The sequence below is a fragment of the Zalophus californianus genome, chromosome 6, assembly GCF_009762305.2.
Source record: "Zalophus californianus isolate mZalCal1 chromosome 6, mZalCal1.pri.v2, whole genome shotgun sequence".
Classification (NCBI taxonomy): Eukaryota; Metazoa; Chordata; class Mammalia; order Carnivora; family Otariidae; genus Zalophus; species Zalophus californianus.
In genome coordinates this window covers 117687665-117708420 of record NC_045600.1, presented here as the reverse complement: position 1 = coordinate 117708420, position 20756 = coordinate 117687665, and the positions used below count along the sequence as shown (strand labels likewise).

Here is a 20756-nt window from a genome sequence, read left to right as displayed (position 1 = left end):
TTACCATGTTAATGGGCATCAAAAGAAAGCTGGGGTAGCAATCCTTGTAGCAGATGAATTAGACTTTAAACCAAAGTGTAGTATGGGATAAAGAGGGATACTATATCATACTTAAAGGGTCTTTTCAACAAGAAGATCTAACAATTATAAATATTTATGCTAACTTGGGAGCAGCCAATAATATAAACCAATTAATAACCAAATTAAAGAAACACATTGATAATAATACAATAATAGCAGGGGACTTTAACAGCCCACTCACAGCACTGGACAGATCATCTAAGCAGAGATCAACAAGGAAACAAGGGCTTTGAATGATGGACTTCATTCCATCCTAAAGCAACAGAAAATGCATTCTTCTCAAGTGCACATGAAATATTCTCCAGAATAGATCACATACAGGATCACAAATCAGGTCTCAACCAATTCCAAAAGTTTGGGATTATTCCCTGAGTATTTTCAGACCAAAATGCCTTAACCCTGAACTCAATTACACGCAGAAATCTGGAAGGAACACAAACACGTGAAGGTTAAAGAGCATCCTACTAAGTAATGAATGGGTCAACCAGGAAATTAAAGAACAATGTAAAAAATTCATAAAAACAAATGAAAATGAAAACAAAAGTTCAAAACTTTTGGGATATAGGAAAGGTGGTTCTAAGAGGACACTGTAATACAAAAACCTTTCTCAAAAAATTAGAAAAATCTCAAATATACAAGCTAACCTTAAATCTAAAGAAGGTGGAGAAAGAATAGCAGCTGGTGAATTGTTGAACACTACATCTGAAACTAAGTATGTACTATATGTTGGCTAATTGAATTAAAAAAAAAAGTTGTGGAAGTTTCAAAGAAAAAAAAAAGAATGTCAATATTATCCTTTGTGGCAGAGAGGCCCAGAACCTGGAAATTTTAGTAGTACCAGCACTACATGTTGCATTTCTCATTTCCATTTTTATATGAACACAATCTAAATTCTCTCTTTTTTTTTAACAACCTAAATTTGTAGATTCCTGGTTTCCAGATATAGGACCTGGACATACTCTGGTATAGGACATACTCTGCCTAGCATACTAGAAGCCTTTCTCTGAATGCAGTAATTAAAAAATAATGATGTAATCTAATTAAATAGCATACTACATGACTTAAAATGGAAAAGAAGTAAACATACCAAATTCTCACAACCTTCACAATCGACTTTGAAGTTTGGGTTTTCTGAGTCCCCCAATTTATGTTTAGGTGCCCATTAGAAACGGTTTTGGGTTAAACCTAATGGCCTATTTTCTAGTATGCATGTGAAGAAATCATGAATATTTTTCCATTAAAAACCAAAATTCTGCTTCTCAGTAACAAAGTCTTCTACACTATTAATTAGCTTAATAGGACTTACCATAAGGTTTCCCGAATAACCTGTGTCTCAGTAACAAAAACTCTGTCATCTGGAACATATAATGGGTCACTGCTATACAAGTGTTGGTCCCTATTAGACAGCAAAAATCAAATGTCAAAAGGTTTCTCATGAAGTAAAATTACATGCATTAAAAAATGTATTTAGTGGTAATTAACAAGTAATCAATAAGCAAATATAGTAAAATGTTTTAAATGCCCTCCCATACTCATTTCCACACGTCAACTGTAATACTCTCAGAGAAGTACTTTCAGAACAATTCCAATATTTTAAAAAAGACTTTACTTATTTGAGAGAGAGAGACAGGGAGAGAAAACACGAGCAGGGGGTTGGTGAGGTGAGGGGAGAGGGAGAAGGAGGCTTCCCACTGAGCAGGGAGCCCTATGCGGGGCTGAATCCCAGGACCCTGGAGCCATGACCTGAGCTGAAAGCAGACACTTAACCAACTGGTTAAGTCACCCAGGCACCCCAGAACAATTCCAATTACTATATTCATTGCTGATTTAGCCAAGTGTTTAAAACTATGTATTATTTTAGAAAAATAATAATTGTATTTTTATAGTAGGTGCATTAAAACAGAAATCAAATACATGGCCTGATTCATACCAATCCATCAGCTTTGAAAGTAACAAATCAAAAAACACACTATAATTAAATAATAATCTCATTTTTAAAATAATTAAGTAACTGAAAAATGTATTAGAATTGTTAAAAAAAATCTTAAATTTCAGGAAAGTATTTGACTTAAGTCATAAATCAAAAGCAAATATTAAGATATCAAAGTTTCTTCTATTAACACATTAAAAGAAAAACTTAGCTTCTTACCAGAAAGCAGCTAAATTGGAGTGCAAATGTAAACTATGAGGAAACCTTGAGGATCTGGTTGTCCAGTACTGATGAACCACATGCTGTTCCAGCCAGCTTCGGCCATCTGTCTCATCTACTGGAATGATATTTAAAAAGTTTAAATTATGAGAGTTAACAAAAAAAAACACTTGAGCAACTATGCCACAATTCTGGATTTATGACTCCATTCAAATAGTCAATTGAAAAAGGCTCTTTAACATACCAAACTCAACACCCATAAAACCAGTAATACAGTTAAGAAATGGGCAGAAGACATGAATAGACATGTTTCTAACAAGACACCCAGATGGCTAACAGACACAGGAAAAGATACCAAACATCATCATCATCAGGGAAGTACAAACCAAAACCACAATGAGATACCACCTTACACCTGTCAGACAGGGGTAAAATTAACAACACAAGAAGAAACAGGTATTGGAAAGCATACAGAGAAAGGGGAACCCTCTTGCACTGTGGGTGGAAATGCAAACTGGTGCAGCCACTCTGAACAGTTTGGAGGTTCCTCAAAAAGTTAAAAATAGGGGGTACCGGAGCAAGATGGTGGAGAAGTAGGAGACCTGGATTTCGTCTGGTCCCAAGAATTCAGCTGGATAGGGATCAAACCATTCTGACCTTACGTACAAACTCAATAGGAGATTGAAGAAAAGAATAGCAATAACTCTCTGAACAGAAAAGTGACCACTTTCTGGAAGGTAGGATGTGCGGAGAAGTGAATCCGAGGTGATATTTAGGAGGATAGATAGTGGGGGAGGGGGCCTCCGTCAGCCACTTCTGGCAAGTGATAGAGCGGCAGAGCACAAAATCGGAACTTTTAGAAGTCGACTCTGCTGAGGGACGTCGCTCCAGTGGCTGAGGGGGGTGGAACCCCCACTGGGACAGTGTGGACTGAGGACCCTCTGGGTCACAGAAAGACCTTTCTTTTCCCCTGGTTTCAGGTCTTTTCTGATTTGTTTAGAGTATATTTTCTGAGGACGTTGTTGCCCTGTTAGCATTTTGTTCTCTCATTCATCTATTCTCCTCTAGACAAAATAACAAGACGGAAAAAATCACCTCAACAAAAAGAACAAAGGGCACTACCAACTGCCAGGGACCTACTCAATACGGACATTAGTACGATGTCAGAACTAGAGTTCAGAATGATGATTTTAAAGATACTAGCTGGGCTTGAAAAAAGCATGAAAGTTATTAGAGAAACCATTTCTGGAGAAATAAAAGAACTAAAATCTAACCAAGTCGAAATCAAAAGCCTATTAATGAGGTGCAAAAATGGAGGCTGTAACAGCTAGGATAAATGAGGCAGAAGAGAGAATTAGTGATATAGAAGACCAAATGATGGAAAATAAGGAAGCTGAGAAAAACAGAGATAAACAGCTACTGGATCACGAGGGTGGAATTCGAGAGATAAGCGATACCACAGGACGAAACAACATTAGAATAATTGGGATCCCAGAAGAAGAAAGAGAGAGGGGCAGAAGGTATATTGGAGCAAATTAGAGCAGAGAACTTCCCGAATTTGGGGAAGGAAACAGGCATTAAAATCCAGGAGGCACAGAGAACCCCTCTCAAAATCAATAAAACTAGGTCAACACCCTGACATCCAATAGTAAAACTTACGAGTCTCAGAGACAAAGAGGAAATCCTGAAAGCAACTCGGGAGAAGAGATCTGTAACCTTCAGTGGTAGAAACACTAGACTGGCAACAGACCTATCCACAGAGACATGACAGGCCAGAAAGTACTGGCATGATATATTCAGAGCATTAATGAGAAAAATATGCAGTCAAAAATACTATATACAGCTAGGCTGTCACTGACAACAGAAGGAGAGATAAAAAGCTTCCAGGACAAATAAAAACTAAAGGAATTTGCAAACACGAAACCAGCCCTACAAGAAATATTGAAAGGGGTCCTCTAAGCAAAGACAGAGCCTAAAAGTAACACAGACCAGAAAGGAACACAGACAATATCCAGTAATAGTCACCTTACAGGCAATACAATGGCACTAAATTCGTATCTTTTGAGTTACCCTGAATGTAAATGGGCTAAATGCCCCAATCAAAAGACACAGGCTATCAAATTGGATTAAAAAACAAGAACCATCAATATGCTGTCTGCAAGAGATTCATTTTAGACCCAAAGACACCTCCAGATTGAAAGTGAGGGGGTGGAAAACCATTTACCATGCTAATGGTCACCAAAAGAAACCTGGGGTGGCAATCCTTATATCAGACAAATTAGATTTTAAACCAAAGACTGTAATGAGAGATGAGGAAGGACACTCCATCCTACTTAAAGGGTCTATCCCCCCAGAAGATCTAACAATTGTAAATATCTATGCCCCTAACATGGGAGCAGCCAATTAGATAAGGCAATTAATAACAAAAGAGAAGAAACACATCGACAACAATACAGTAATAGTGGGGGACTTTAACACCCCCCCTAACTGAAATGGACAGGTCATCTAAGAAAAAGATCAACAAGGAAATAAGGACGTTAAATGACACACTGGACCAAATGGACTTCACAGATATATTCAGAACATTCCATCCCAAAGCAACAGAATACAGACTCTTCTCTAGTGCCCATGGAACATTCTCCAGAATAGATCACATCCTAGGTCACAAAACAGGTCTCAACCAGTACCAAAAGTCTGGGATTATTTCCTGCGTATTCTCAGACCGCAATGCTTTGAAACTAAAACTCAATCACAAGAGGAAAGTCGGAAAGAACTCAAATACATGGAAGCAAAGAGCATCCTACTAAGGAATGAACGGGTCAACCATGAAATTAAAGAATTTTAAAAAATTCATGGAAAGCAATGACAATGAAAATACAACTGTTCAAAATCCTTGGGCTGCAGCAAAGGTGGTCCTAAGAGGAAAGTATATAGCAACACAAGCCTTTCTCAAGAAACAAGAAAGGACTCAAATACACAGCCTAACCCTACACCCAAAGGAGCTGGAGAAAGAACAGCAAATAAAGCTTAAACCCAGCAGGAGAAGAGAAATAATAAAGATCAGAGCAGAAATCAATGAAATGGAAACCAAAAGAACAGTAGAATAGATCAACGAAGCTAGGAGCTGGTTGTTTGAAAGAATTAACAAGATTGATAAACCCGTGGTCAGACTTATCAAAAAGAAAAGAGAAAGGACCCAAATAAATAAAATCATGAAAGAAAGAGGAGAGATCATAACCAACACCAAAAAAATACAATTATAAAAACATATTATGAGCAACCATATGCCAGCAAATTAGATAATCTGGAAGAAATGGATGCATTCCTAGAAATGTATCAACTACCAAAACTGAATCAGGAGAAAATAGAAAACCTGAACAAACCTATAACCAGCAAGGAAATTGAAGCAGTTATCAAAAATCTCCCAACAAACAAAAGCCCAGGGCTAGACGGCTTCCCAGGAGAACACTACCAAACATTTAAAGGAGAATTAATACATATTTTTCTGAAACTGTTCCAAAAAATAGAAATGGAAGGAAAACTTCCAAACTCGTTTTATGAGGCCACCATTACCTTGTTCCCCAAACTAGAGAAAGACCCCATCAAAAAGGAAAATTACAGACCAATATCCTTGATGAACATGGATGCAAAAATTGTCACCAAAATACTAGCCAATAGGATCCAACAGTACATTAAAAGGATTATTCACCACGACCAAGTGGGATTTATCCCTGGGCTGCAAAGTTGGTTCAACATCCGCCAATCAATCAATGTGATACAATACATTAATAAAAGAAAGAACAAGAACCATATGATCCTCTCAGCAGATGCAGAAAAAGCATTTGACAAAGTACAGCATCCTTTCTTGATCAAAACTCTTCAGAGTATAGGGATAGAGGGTACATACCTCAATATCATAAAAGCCATCTATGAAAAACCCACAGCGAATATCATCTCAATGGGGAAAAACTGAGAGCTTTTCCCCTCAGGTTAGGAACACAGCAGGGATGTCCACTATCACCACTGCTCTTCAACATAGTATTAGAAATCCTAGCCACAGCAATCAGACAACAAAAAGAAATAAAAGGCATCCAATTCGGCAAAGAAGTTAAACTCTCACTCTTCGCAGATGATATGATACTGCATGTAGAAAACCCAGAAGACTCCACCCCAGCTCTGCTAGAACTCATACAGGAATTCAATAAAGTGGCAGGATCAATGCACAGAAATCAGTGGCACTTATATACACAAACAACAAGACAGAAGAAAGAGAAATTAAGGAGTTGATACCATTTACAATCGCACTGAAAACCATAAGATACCCAGGAATAAATCTAATCAAAGAGGCAAAGAATCTGTACTCAGAAAACTATAAAATACTCATGAAAGAAACTGAGGAAGACACAAAGAAGTGGAAAAACGGTCCATGCTCATGGATTGGAGGAACAAATATTGTGAAGATGGCAATGCTACCTAGAGCAATCTACACATTTAATGCAATCCCTATCAAAATACCAACAACTTTTTTCAAAGAAATGGAGCAAATAATCCTAAAATTTGTATGGAACTAGAAAAGTCCCCGAATAGCCAGAGGAATGTTGAAAAAGAAAAGGCAAAGCTGGCCGTATCACAATTCTGGACTTTAAGCTCTATTACAAAGCTGTAATCATCAAGACTGTATGGTACTGGCACAAAAACAGACACATAGATCAATGGAACAGAATAGAGAGCCAAGAAATGGAACTTCAACTCCATGGTCAACTCATATTTGACAAAGCAGGAAAGAACGTCCAATGGAAAAAAGACGGTCTCTTCAACAAACGGTGTTGGGAAAATTGGACAGCCACATGCAGAAGAATGAAACTGGACCATTTCCTTACACCACACACAAAAATAGACTCAAAATAGTTGAAAGTCCTAAATGTGAGACAAGAGTCCATCAAAATCCTAAAGGAGAACACAGACAGCAACCTCTTCGTCCTAAGCTGCAGCAACTTCTTCCTAGACACATTGCCAAAGGCAAGGGAAGCAAGGGCAAAAATGGGAACTATTGGGACTTCATTAAGATAAAAAGCTTTTGCACAGCAAAGGAAACAGTCAACAAAACCAAAAGACAACCGACAGAATGGGAGAAGGTATTTGCAAATGACATATCAGATAAAGGGCTAGTATCCAAAATGTATAAAGAACTTCTTAAACTCAACACCCAAAGAACAAATGATGTAATCCAGAAATGGGCAGAATACATCAACAGACATTTTTCCAAAGAAGACATCCAAATGGCCAACAGACACATCAAAAAGTGCTCAACATCGCTCGGCATCAGGGAGATCCAAATCAAAACCTCAATGAGATACCACCTCACACCCGTCAGAATGGCTAAAATTAACAAGGCAGGAAACGACAGATGTTGGCGGGGATGCGGAGAAAGGGGAACCCTCTTACACTGTTGGTGGGAATGCAAGCTGGTGCAGCCGTTCTGGAAAACAGTATGGAGGTTCCTCAAAACCTTGAAAATAGAGCTGCCCTATGACCCAGCAATTGCACTACTGGGCATTTACCTCAAAGATACAAATGTAGGGATCCAAAGGGGTATGTACATCCCGATGTTTATAGCAGCAATGTCCATAACAGCCAAACTGTGGAAAGAGCCAAGATGTCCATCGACAGATGAATGGATAGAGAAAATGTGGTGTGTGTGTGTGTATAACAGAATATTATGCAGCCATCAAAAGGAATGAAATCTTGCCATTTGCAACGACATGGATGGAATTGAAGGGTATTACGCTGAGCAAAATAAGTCAATCAGAGGAAGACATGTATCATATACCTCACTGATATGAGGAATTCTTAATCTCAGGAAACAAACTGAGGGTTGCTGGAGTGATAGGGGTGGGAGGGATGGGGTGGCTGGGTGATAAACACTGGGGAGGGTACGTGGTTTGGTGAGCACTGTGAATTGTGTAAGACTGTTGAATCACAGACCTGCACCTCTGAAACAAATAATACATTATATGTTAAAAAAAAAAAAAAAGAAAAAGAAGATAGCAGGAGGGGAAATTGGAGGGGGAGACGAACCATGAGAGACTATGGACTCTGAGAAACAAACTGAGGGTTCTAGAGGGGACGGGGGTGAGGGGATGGGTTAGCCAGGGTTAGCCTGGTGATGGGTATTAAAGAGGGCACGTACTGCATGGAGCACTGGGTGTTATACGGAAACAATGATTCACGGAACACTACATCAAAAACTAATGATGTAATGTATGGTGATTAACGTAATCTAATAAAAAAAATAAAGTGCAATGAATAGGAAAAAAAAGAAGAAAAAGGAAAAAAAGGTAAAAATAGAACTACCCCATGATCTAGCAATTGCACTACTAGGTATTTACCCAAAGCACAGAAAAATACAGATTCAAAGGGGCATACAACGCATTATCAACAATAGGCAAACTATGGTTAGAACCCAAATGTTGATTAACTGACGGATAAAGAAGATATGGTATATATACACACAACGGAATATTATTCAGCCATCAAAAAGAATGAAATCTTGTTAGCCTGGTGATGGCTATTAAAGAGGGCACGTACTGAATAGAGCACTGGGTGTTATATGCAAACACTGAATCATGTAATACTACGTCAAAAACTAATGATGTAATGTATGGTGATTAACATAACATAATAAAATAAAAAAGAACGAAATCTTTCCATTAGGAACAGGTGGATGGAGCTTGTGTGTATTATGGTTAGTTAAATAAGTCAGAGAAAGACAAATACCATATGATCTTACTCATATGTGGAATTTAAGAAAGAGCACAGATGAACATATGGGAAGGGAGAAAAAAAAGGAGAGAGGGAAACAAGTCATAAGAGACTTTTTTTTTTTTTTAAGATTTTATTTATTTATTTGACAGAGAGAGACACAGCGAGAGAGGAAACACAAGCAGGGGGAGTGGGAGAGGGAGAAGCAGGCTTCCCGTGGAGCAGGGAGCCTGATGCGGGGCTCGGTCCCAGGACTCTGGGATCATGACCTGAGCTGAAGGCAGATGCTTAACGACTGAGCCACCCAGGTGCCCCCCTCCTTTTTTTTAAGATTTTATTTATTTATTCAAGTCATAAGAGACTCTTAATGACAGAGACAAATAAGGTTGATGGAGTGAGGTGGGTGGGGGATGGGCTAGGTGGGGGATGGGTATTAAAGAGGGCACTTGCAATGAACACTGGCTGATGTATCACTGAATTCTACTCCAGAAAACAATATTGCACTGTATGTTAACTAACGAAATTTAAATAAAAAAAAAAAAGAAAAAGGCTCTTTAGAATACATATATAGAAATGTACATACAAAATTTAATTAAGTATCATTGGGTATAAAGAAAAAAATTACTCCATTTTAAATGACCCCATGATTAAGAAGACACAAACAGTATATTCAAATAGTTCAATAATCATGAAAGAAATTGAAATGGTAACCAAACATGTTCTCAAGAAACCCCAAACCCTCAGGACTGGTACTAAGCTTTAAAGAATTAGAATCTATTATTCAGATAATAAGGCTAATATAATCTTGCTTCTAAAACCAGATGAAGACATATAAAAAGTTCATCAAAGAATAAAAATGAAAATTCCTAAATTAAAAAATAGCTAACCCAGGGGCACCTGGGGCTCAGCTGGTGGATCATGTGACTCTTGATCTCAGGGTCTTGAGTTCGACTGAGCCCCACACTGGACATAGAGCTTATTTTAAAAAATGTAAAAAATAAAAGAATCATTATGGGAATTTAGCTCAGGAATTCAAGGATGATTCACTGTCACAAAATCTATCTATGTAGGAATAGAACAAAAGTGAAAAATTATATATAGGATTATCTCACAGATAAGAACATTTGATACAGTTCAATATTTATGATTAAAGACTCTTAGAAAAACAGGAATAGAAGGAAACTGTCCTAATTTGATAAAGGCCACATACCCAGAACCTATACCAAACCCATCACACTCAATGGAGGAATTTCAGGTGCAACCCTCTTAGACTGAGACCCACTCTAGGAAAACTGCTTTCACACTGATGCTTCCTCTACAGACTAGAGGCCTGGCTAGAACAGACACCATAAAGTGTCACAAAGAAAATACAAGATAAAAGAATTGACAGGAGACAAAACTGTTTGTAGACGATAATGATCATCTATATAAAAAAACCAAAGGGAGAGGAGTCCAAGATGGCGGTGTAAGAAGACTCTGAACTCCTCTCCTCCCACAAACACACCAAATGTATACCTATATATGGAGTAATTCCTTCTAAAGAACAGGGCTGATTGAACAGCTTCTGCACAATAAAAGATAGCAGCACCATAGAGAGGGGGGGTAGGAGGGACAGAAACATAGTAATGAGAGGAATCTGACCCCTGATGCTATGAAATGCAGTGGGGAGAGATAGTACTGAGGGAGCAGTAGAAGATATGCCCACCCTAGGTCACAGACAAAAGCTGCAGATTAAAGGGCTACTAGACTAGAAGTGGTGGAAACCCTTTTACTACCCTAGAGTATCCACCAAACATAATAGCTAGAACTCTCTCCAGATCAGAGGTGCTGGTGAACATCATTGTTTATGTTCCTTCTCCATCTTGATATACAGAGGGGAGCAGGTGGCCTGTTGCCTTGGTGAATCCTGGGCATCTAGCCCACACCAACTCCAGCTGCATACCCAAGGTGGTACCTCTGCCCGTACACATCCCAGCTCTAAGTCTCCTAATAATGCTATCCCAGTGTGGTAAGTAATGGAACAAGTCTAGCCTGCATTGACTACAGCTCTAGCCCTCTTGCCAAAATGGCCCTGATGTGGAGCACCCCGGGGACACCCTGGCCTCTGCCTGCTCCAGCACCACCTTTTCTGACAGGGCACCCACTACATGGAGCAGTCCGGTTTGTGGCTGTTTGGCCTGTACATCAGGGTGCCCCTGATGCAGAGTGCCCCCACGCCCCCAGCCTGTACCTGCTACAGCTCCAGTCAGCCAGCCTAAGTTGCCAGGCATACACAGTCTACGCAGGGGACATTCCTACACATGGTCATACCTTCAAGACTGGGAGATTCAGCTATTCCATCTAATTCATAGAAACACAGAAAGTAAAACAGAATGAGGAGACAGAGAAATATGCTCTAAATGAAAGAACAAGGGCCCCATGGGTGGCCCAGTCAGTTAAGCGTCCAACTCTTGATTTTGGCTCAGGTCATGAGATTCAAGTCCTGCATCAGGCTCTGTGCTCAGTGGGGAGTCTACTTCTCTCCCTCTCCCTCTGCCCCTTCCCCATTCTCTCACACTCTCTAAAATAAATAAATCTTTAAAAAAATAAATGAGAGAACAAGACTAAAGAACTAAGTGAAACAGAGATATACAATCTAGCTGATAAAGAGTTGAAAGTAATAATCATAAAGATCTTCACCGGACTTGAGAGAAGAGTGGAGGAACTGAGAACTTCAACAAAGAGACAGAAAATATAAAAAAGAGCCAATCAGAGTTGAAAAATACAATAACTGAAATGAAATACATACTAGAAGGACTCAGCAGCAGATTAGAGGATGTGTAAGAATGGAGTGGCTATCTAGAATACAGAATACTGCAAAGTATCCAAGCTGAACAGCAAAAAGAGAAAAAAAAAAAGAATTAAGAAAAAGCCCACCAAGATAAGGTTAAAGTACCTCTGAGACAATAAGCATACTAACATTTACACTATAGTAATCCCAGAAGAAGAGAGAGGGAAAGGGGCAAAAAAACTTGAAAAAATAATAGTTGAAAACTTTCCTAACCTGGCGAAGGAAATGGACATCCACGTCCAGGAAGCACAGAGAACCCAAAAACAAGAACCCAAGGAGGTCCACGCCCACCCATATAACAAGTAAAACGTCAAAAATTAAAGATAAAGAGAGGCTCTTAAAAGCAACAAGAGAAAAACAACTAGTTTTGTACAAGGAAACCCCACAAGACTATCGGCTGGCTCTTCAGCAGAAACTTTGCAGGTAAGAAAAGAGTGGCATGATATATATGTTCCAAGTGCTTAAAGAAAAAAACCTACAACCAAAACTACTATACCCAGTAAGATTATCATTCTGAATTGATGGGAGAGGTATTTTCCAAAACAAAAGTTAAAGTAGTTCATCATCACTGAACTGGCCTATGTTATGAAGTTTTTTTTTTTAAGATTTTATTTACTTATTTGACAGAGAGAGACACTGCAAGAAAGGGAACACAAGCAGGGGTAGTGGGAGAGGGAGAAGCAGGCTTCCTGCGGAGCAAGGAGCCCGATGCGGGGCTCGATCCCAGGACCCTGGGATCATGACCTGAGCCAAAGGCAGACGCTTAATGACTGAGCCACCCAGGCACCCGTATATTATGAAATGTTAAATGGACTTCTTTAAGCAGAAAAGGCTATGAGTAGAAGAAAGAAAATTATGAAAGGTAAACAATTTCACTGGTAAACACATAATAAAGCTGGTAGATCAAAAAAAAGCTGGTAGATCAATCACTTATAAAGCTAGTTTGAAAGTTGAAAAGACAAAAGTAGTAAACTATATCTAAAAAATTAGTTAAGGGCTCATAAAATAAAAAGATGTAAAATATGACATAATATACATAAAACACTGGGGAGTAAAAATATGCCTTTCAAATATGTTCAAACTTAAGCGACCACCAACTTAAATACCTAGGATGTTATATATGAACCTCATGGTAACTAAAAACGAAAAAATTCAAAAGATATACACACACAAAAAAGAGAAAAGAATCCAAGTTTCATAAAACTAAAGAAAGTCATCAATCATGCGGGAAGACAGCAAGAGAGGAAAGGAATAGGAAAGAACCACAAGAACAAACAAAACAATTAACAAAATGGCAATATTATTTTGTATATACATGTCAAAAATTACTTCAAATGTAAATGGAGTCAATACTCCAATCAAAGAACACAGGATGACTGACTGAGTGGATAAAAAAACAAGACCCATCTACATGCTGCCTACAAGAGATTCACTTCAGATCCTAAGACACATACAGACTACTGAAAATGAGAGGATGAAAAAGATACTCCACGCAAATGTAAGACAAAAAAAAAAAAATCTGGGGCAGCAATACATACATGAGAGAAAACAGACTTTTTAAACAAATTCTGTAATAAGAGACAAAGAGCATGACGTAATGATAAAGGGATCAATCCAACAAGAGGACTTAATAATTACACATATTTATGCACCTAAATATATAAAGCAAATATTAACAGACATAAAGGGAGAAACTGAGAATAATACAATAATAGTAGGGGACTTTAACACCACATTTACATCAATGGATAGATCAGACAGAAAATCAATATGGAAACAGTGGCTTTGAACCACACAACAGATCAGATGAACTTAATAGATGCATACAGAACATTTCATCCCAAATCAGTAGAATATACTTTCTTCTTGAGGGTACATGGAACATTCTCCAGGATAGATCACGTGTTAGGACACAAAACAAGTCTCAATAAATTTAAGATGGAAATCACATCAAGTATCTTTTCTGAGCACAATGGTATGAAACCAGAAATTAATGATAATAAAACAACTGGAAAAAACCTGCAAACACGTGCAGGCTAAACAACATACAATTAAACAACCAATGTGTCAATGAAGAGATCAAGGAGAAAATTAAAAAATACATGCAAAAAAAATGGAAACATAAGAGTTCAAAATCTTTGGGATGTCATAAAAGTAGTTCTATGAGGGAAGTTTATAATGGTACAGGCTTTCCTAAAGAAAAAAAGAGAAATCTCAAATAAGCAATCTAACCTTATACTTAAAAAAACTAAAAAAACAAAAACAAAAACAAATAAAACCCAAAGTTAGTAGAATAATAATTATAACAGAAATAAGTGAAATAGAGACTAAAAAAACAACAGAAAAGATCAATGAAATTAGGAGCTGGTTTTTGCAAAGATAAAAAAACTGATAAACCCTCAGCCAGAATCACCATCAAAAAAAAAAAAAAGGTGGGGCGGGGGAGGATTCAAATTAATAAAATCAGAAATGAAAGAGAAGTTACAACCAAAATCACAGAAATACAAAGGATTATGAGACTATTATGAAAAACTACATGCCAACCAAGTGGACAACCTAGAAGAAATGGATAAATTCCTAGAAACATACAGTTCTCCAACAGTGAATAAGGAAGAAATAGAAAATATGAATGGACTAATTAGTAGAAACAAAATTGAATCAGTAATACAGAAACTCCCAATAAACAGAGGTCTAGTACCAGACAACTTCCCAGGTAAATTTTACCAAACATGTGAAGAAGAGTGAATATTCTTCTCAAACTATTTCAAAATAGGAAAAAAAAAAAATGATTCCAAATTCATTCCATGAGGCCAGTATTACCCTGATACCAAAACCAGATAAAGATAATACAAAGAAAAATTACAGGCCAACATCCTCTGATGAACACAGATGCAAAAATCCTCAACAAAATATCAGCAAGCTAAATTCAACACACATTACGAGGATCATCCACCATGATCAAGTAGATTTTTTCCCATAAATGCAAGGACGGACACATATTTGCAAATCAATCAACATGATACACCACATTAACAAAATGAAGGATAAAAATCATATGATCATCTCAGTAGAAGCAGAAAAAGCACTTTACAAAATTCAACATCCATTCATGATAAAAATTCTCAATAAAGTGGATGTAGAGGGAACATACCTCAACATAATAAAGCCTGGATATAAAAAACACACAAATAACATCCCACTCAAAGGTGAAAAACTGAAAGCTTTTCCTCTAAGATACGAACAAGTCTTACCACTTTTATTCAACATAATACTGGAGGTCCTAGCCATAGCAACCAGAAGAGAAAGAACTAAAAGGCATCCATATTGGTGAGGAAGAAGTAAAACTGTCACTATTTGCAGATGATATGATACTATATATGGAAAACCCTAAAGGCTCCACTCAAAAAAAAACTATTAGAACTCATAAGTGGACGGGCAAGATGGCGGCAGAGTAAGGGACCGACCTTGTTTCATCTGGTCCCTCAAATTTAGCTGAATATCTATCAAACCATTCTGAACACATATGAATTCAACCTGCAATGTAAGAAAACTTACCTGGATCTCTACAAGCAGAAAAACCACTTTTTGCAAGGTAGGAGGTGCGGAACCTTGAATCTTATGGGGAAAATATCAGAAGATAAACGGAGAGGGGAGGGAGCCTCCATAAGCTGGCCACCAGAAAGTGATTTAACACCAGAGCACAAAATGGGGACCCTTGGAAATCTGCTCCAGTGACATCCCTTACTGAAAAGGGCACAGGGGATGAATAGGGCAGAATTCTAGGTGGATCTTTATGGTCTCAGGATCCCAGGAGACTGAGAATGGGGGAGCCTGAACCAATACAGTGCCCAAGCAGTGGAGCAGGGAGACTGGTTATGGTCAGTGAGCCCAGAAGGGACTCCCAGCATCTGTCACCATAAACTGCGAGCTGGGCCAGTAGGGAGACTGCTTTCTGCCTGAGGACCCTGAAAAGGACTAGAAGGTGTGGGCTGTTTAACAGCCCAAGAGAGATATGAAATGGCTTGCGCCCACAATAGGGCAACAGCTCTAAGGGTGGTGTGGCCCCTGAAAGGACACTGGGGTGGCATTCAGCTGTGACCTGGGAGCTGCTAAAGAGAGTGCATGCACAAACCCAAGGCTGCTCGCAATTGCAAAGGCACAAAGCACACAGACACTCATGGTTCCCTAGAACTCCCCTGGGAGAGTTGTACTGGGTGCGAATAGCTCTAGTCTGTGGAGTTTGGTACACACAGAAGTGGACACGGTTTGACCTGGAGGGTTTACTGAAGAAAGGGGACCGCGACCTTGCAGCTCTGGGCCAGAGATTCCTGCACGGCCATATGTGCTCTGACTCTAGAAAGAGGTGCAGAAAGCCACCAGGGAACAAAAACCACACAGACAAGCAGCTCACATTAAGCCCATCCCTTTGACAAGGGGTGGGGCAACTCCACCCAGGCAAAGACTCGGAGAAGCCAAGCAACAGGCCCCTCCCCCAGAAGACAGACTGAAGGAACAGGTGAATGGCAAGCTTATTTCCCAAAGGACTGTAAAACTCCAGCACCAGGAGAAAATAATATATTGAGCTCCAAGTGTTCCCTCACAACTCATTTATACTTGAGGCTAAAATTTTACATTTCTTTTTAGTTTTTCTTTTCCTTCTTTCTTTTTCCTTTTTTTACCCTCCTCCCGTTTCAAAGAGATTCTTACTTCCCAACCTATGTTTTTTAAGATGCTTTTTAACTTTTTCCCCCACATCTATGTTTTATAGATTTATGCCCCACGCTGGTCCATTTTTCACTCTATTCAATTTTATCTTGATATATATATAAATTCTGATTTCTCTGCAATCTTGGAATGTAGTGTCTTTTAACACACAGACCAAAAATCAATCAAGAACAAGTAGATCACCCTGCTTTGTCCACCCTGAGAGATTATAGTCTCTCCCCAACCTTTTTTTATTGTTTTGGATCATCTTGGCTTTGCGTATCTGTGGTAGCTTCTGACCACTTCGAATTTTTTTCTAGGGTGCATTTTGGGTTGTGGTTGATATTTTGGACTCTGTTCATTCACTTAACCATCCCTCGACAGAATGATTAGGAGGAGGAACTCTCAACAAAGAAAAGAACCAGAGACAATATCCTCTGCCACAGAACTAATGAATATGGATATAAGCAAGATGTCAGAGACAGAATTCAGGATAGCAATTATAAAGCTAATAGCTAGACTTGAAAAAAAGCACACATGACAATACATACTCTCTAAGGGCAGAAATGAGACCTAATCAGGCCAAATTTTAAAATGCTATCAATGAGATGCAGTCTAAATTGGATGCTCTAACAGATAGGGTAAGTGAGGCAGGAGAGAGAATAAGTGATCTAGAAGACAGGCTGATGGAAAGGAAGGAAACTGAAGAAAAGAGTGAAAACTCATAGCACATGAAGAGAGACTTAGAGAATTTAATGATACACTGAAAATAACCAATATCAAGATCATCGGGATCCAAGAGGGGGTGGAGAGAGAGGCCTAGAAGGTATATTTGAGCAAATCATGGCTGAGAACTTCCCTAATATGGGGAAGGAAACAAGCATTCACGTCTAAGAGGCAGAAAGGACTCCTCCCAAAATCAATAAAAATAGATCAACATTGACATGTATTAGTGAAGCTTGCAAATCTTAAGAGCCAGGAAAACTATCCTGAGAGCAGCTAGGGGGAAGAGATTTCTTACATATGGAGGGAGGAACATCAGAATAACATCAGACCTGTCCACAGAGACCTGGCAAGGCAGGAAGGGCTGGCAAGATATATTCAGGGTACTAAATGAGAAGAAATAGCAGCCAAGAATACTTTATCCAACAAGACTACCATTCATAATAGAAGGAGAGATAAAAAGTTCCCAGGACAGACAGAAACTGAAAGAATATGTGACCACCAGGCCGGCCCTGCAAGAAATATTAAGGGGGATACCTTAAGCAAAGAGAGACCCCAAGAGTAACAGACCAGAAAGTATCAAAGACAATCTACAGAAACAGGGACCTTACAGGCAATACAATGGCACTAAATACATATCATTCAATAGTTAGTCTAAATTTAAATGGACTGAATGCTCCAAGAAAAAGACAGAGAGTATCAGATTGGATACAAAGCAGGACCCATCCATATATATCTACAAAAGACACATTTTGAACCCAAAGACACCTTCAGATGGAAAGTGAGGGGTTGGAGAACCATTTACCTCACCAATGGACCTTAGGGTAGTAATCCTCATATCAGACAAATTTTCAAACCAAAGACTTTAGTAAGAGATGTAGAGGGACACCATATTGTACTTAAAGGGTCTATCCAACAAGAAGACCTAACAATTGTAAATATCTATGTCCCCAACATGGGAGCAGCCAATTATATAAACCAATTAATAACCAAAGTAAAGAAACATATCAATAATAATACGTTAATACTAGGGGACTTCAACACCCCACTCACAGCAATGGACAGATCATCTAAGCAGAAAATCAACAAAGAAACAAGAGCTCTGAATGACATATTTGACCAGATAGGACTTCACGCATGTATACAGAACATTCCATCCTAAAACAACAGAATACACATTTTCCTAAAGTGCACATGGAATTTTCTACAGAAAAGACCACATACTGAGTAAAAAATCAGGTCTCAACCAATACGAAAAGACTAAGATTATCCCATGCATATTTTCAAACCACAATGCTTTGAAACTGGAATTCAATCACATGAAGAAATTTAGAAGGAATTCAAACACCTGGAGGCTAAAGAGCATCCTGCTAAAGAATCAATGTGTCAACCAGAAATTAAAGAAGAACTTAAACAATTCACTGAAATCAATGAGAATGAAAACTCATCAGTTCAAAACCTATGGGATACTGCAAAAGCAGTCCTAAGAGCGAAGTACATAGCCATCCAAGCCTCTCTCATAAAATTAGAAAAATCCCAAATGCACAAGTTCACCTTACACCTAAAGGACCTGGAGAAAGAACAATAAATAAAGCCTAAACCAAGTAAGAGAAGAGAAATAATGATTAGAGCAGAAATCAATGAAACAGACCAAATCAAAGAAACTAGAAGCTGGGTCTTTGAAAGAATTAATAAGATTGATAAACCTCTAGTCAGACTTATACAAAAGAAAAGAGAAAGGACCCAAATTAATAAAATCATGAATGAAAGGGGAGAGATCACGACTAACACCAAGGAAATAGAAACAATTGTTAGAAACTTTTTATCAGTAAGTATATGCCAACAAATTAAGCAATCTGGAAGAAATGGATGCATTCCTGGAAACTTATAAACCCCCAAGACTGAAACAGGAAGAAACAGACAATCTGAACAGACTAATAACCAGCAAGGAAATTGAAGCAGTAATCAAAAACCTCAAAAAACAAGAGTCCAGGGCCAGATGGCTTCCCAGGGGAATTCTACCGAACTTTTAAAGAAGAAATAATACCTATTCTTCTGAAGCTGTTTCAAAAAACAGAAATGGAAGGAAAACTTCCAAACTTGCTCTATGAGGCCAGCATTACTTTGATCCCAAAACCAGACAAAGACCCCATCAAAAAGGAGAATTACAGACCAATATCCCTGATGAATATGGATGCCAAAATTCTCACCAAGATACTAGCCAACAGGATCCAACAGTACATTAAAAGGATCATCCACCACGACCAAGTGGAATTTATTCCTGGGCTGTAAGGGTGGTTCAACATTTGGAAATCAATCAGCACGAAACATCACATTAATAAAAGAAAGGACAAGAACCATATGATCCTCTCAATTGATCAGAGAAAGCATTCAACAAAATACAGCATACTTTCTTGAATAAAACTCTCCACAGTGTAGGGATAGAAGCAAAATATCTCAATATCATAAAAGCCATCTACAAAAAGCCCACGGTGAATATCATTCTCAATGGGGAAAAACTGAGACTTTTTCCTTTAAGGTCAGGAACATGACAGGGATGCCCAGTCTCACCAGTGTTGTTCAACATAGTACTAGAAGTCCTAGCAACAGCAATCAGACAACAAAAATAAATCAAAGGCATTCAAATAAGCAAAGAAGAAATCAAACTCTCTCTCTTTGCAGATGACATGGGGAAACCCCTAAAGACTCCACCCCAAAACTGCTAGAACTCATACAGCAATTCAGCAACATGGCAGGATACAAAATCAATGCACAGAAATCAGTTGCATTTTTATACACTAACAATGTGACTGAAGAAAGAGAAATTAAGGAATCTATCCCATTTACAATTGCACCAAAACCCATTAAGATACATGGGAATAAACCTAACCAAAGAGGTAAAGGATCTGTACTCTAGAAACTACAGAACACTTATGAGAGAAATCAAGAAGACACAGAGATGGAAAAACATTCCATGCTCATGGATTGGAACAATAAACATTGTGAAAATGTCTATGCTGCCTAGAGAAATTTACACTTTCAATGCAAATCCCATCAAAATACCACTGACATTTTTCACAGAGCTGGAACAAATAATCCTAAAATTTGTATGGAACCAGAAAAGACCCCTAATTGCCAGGGGAATGTTGAAAAAGAAACCAAACCTGGGGGAATCACAATGCCTGACCTCAAGCTAGATTACAAAACTGTGATCCTCAAGGCAGCATGGTACTGGTACAAAACAGAAGCACAGATCAATGGAACAGAATAAAGAGCCCAGAAATAGACCCTCAACTCTATGGTCAACTAACCTTCGACAAATCAGGAAAGAATAGCCAATGGGAAAAAAGACAGTCTCCTCAATAAATGGTGCTGGGAAAATTGGACAGCCACATGTAGAAGAATGAAACTGGACCATTCTCTTACAACATACACAGAGACAAACAAAATGGATGAAAGATCTAAATGTGAGACAGGAATTCATCAAAATCCTAGAGGAGAACACAG

At 38.5% G+C, this 20756-nt stretch overlaps 1 protein-coding gene across 4 annotated transcripts in view; it reads right to left on the bottom strand.

Moving 5' to 3' along the window:
* TUBGCP5 (tubulin gamma complex associated protein 5) overlaps nt 1–20756 on the bottom strand; it is a 102146-nt gene that overhangs the window by 45998 nt on the left and 35392 nt on the right. For 3 of the 4 annotated variants that reach the window (XM_027571918.1, XM_027571917.1, XM_027571920.1), the window contains exons 7-8: nt 2231–2348; nt 1388–1477 (exon numbers count right to left, since the gene is read on the bottom strand). In XM_027571918.1, coding sequence (XP_027427719.1) covers nt 1388–1477; nt 2231–2348 — 208 coding nt within the window. The remainder of the gene's footprint in view (nt 1–1387; nt 1478–2230; nt 2349–20756) is intronic. The other variant, XM_027571919.1, reaches the window with a different exon arrangement.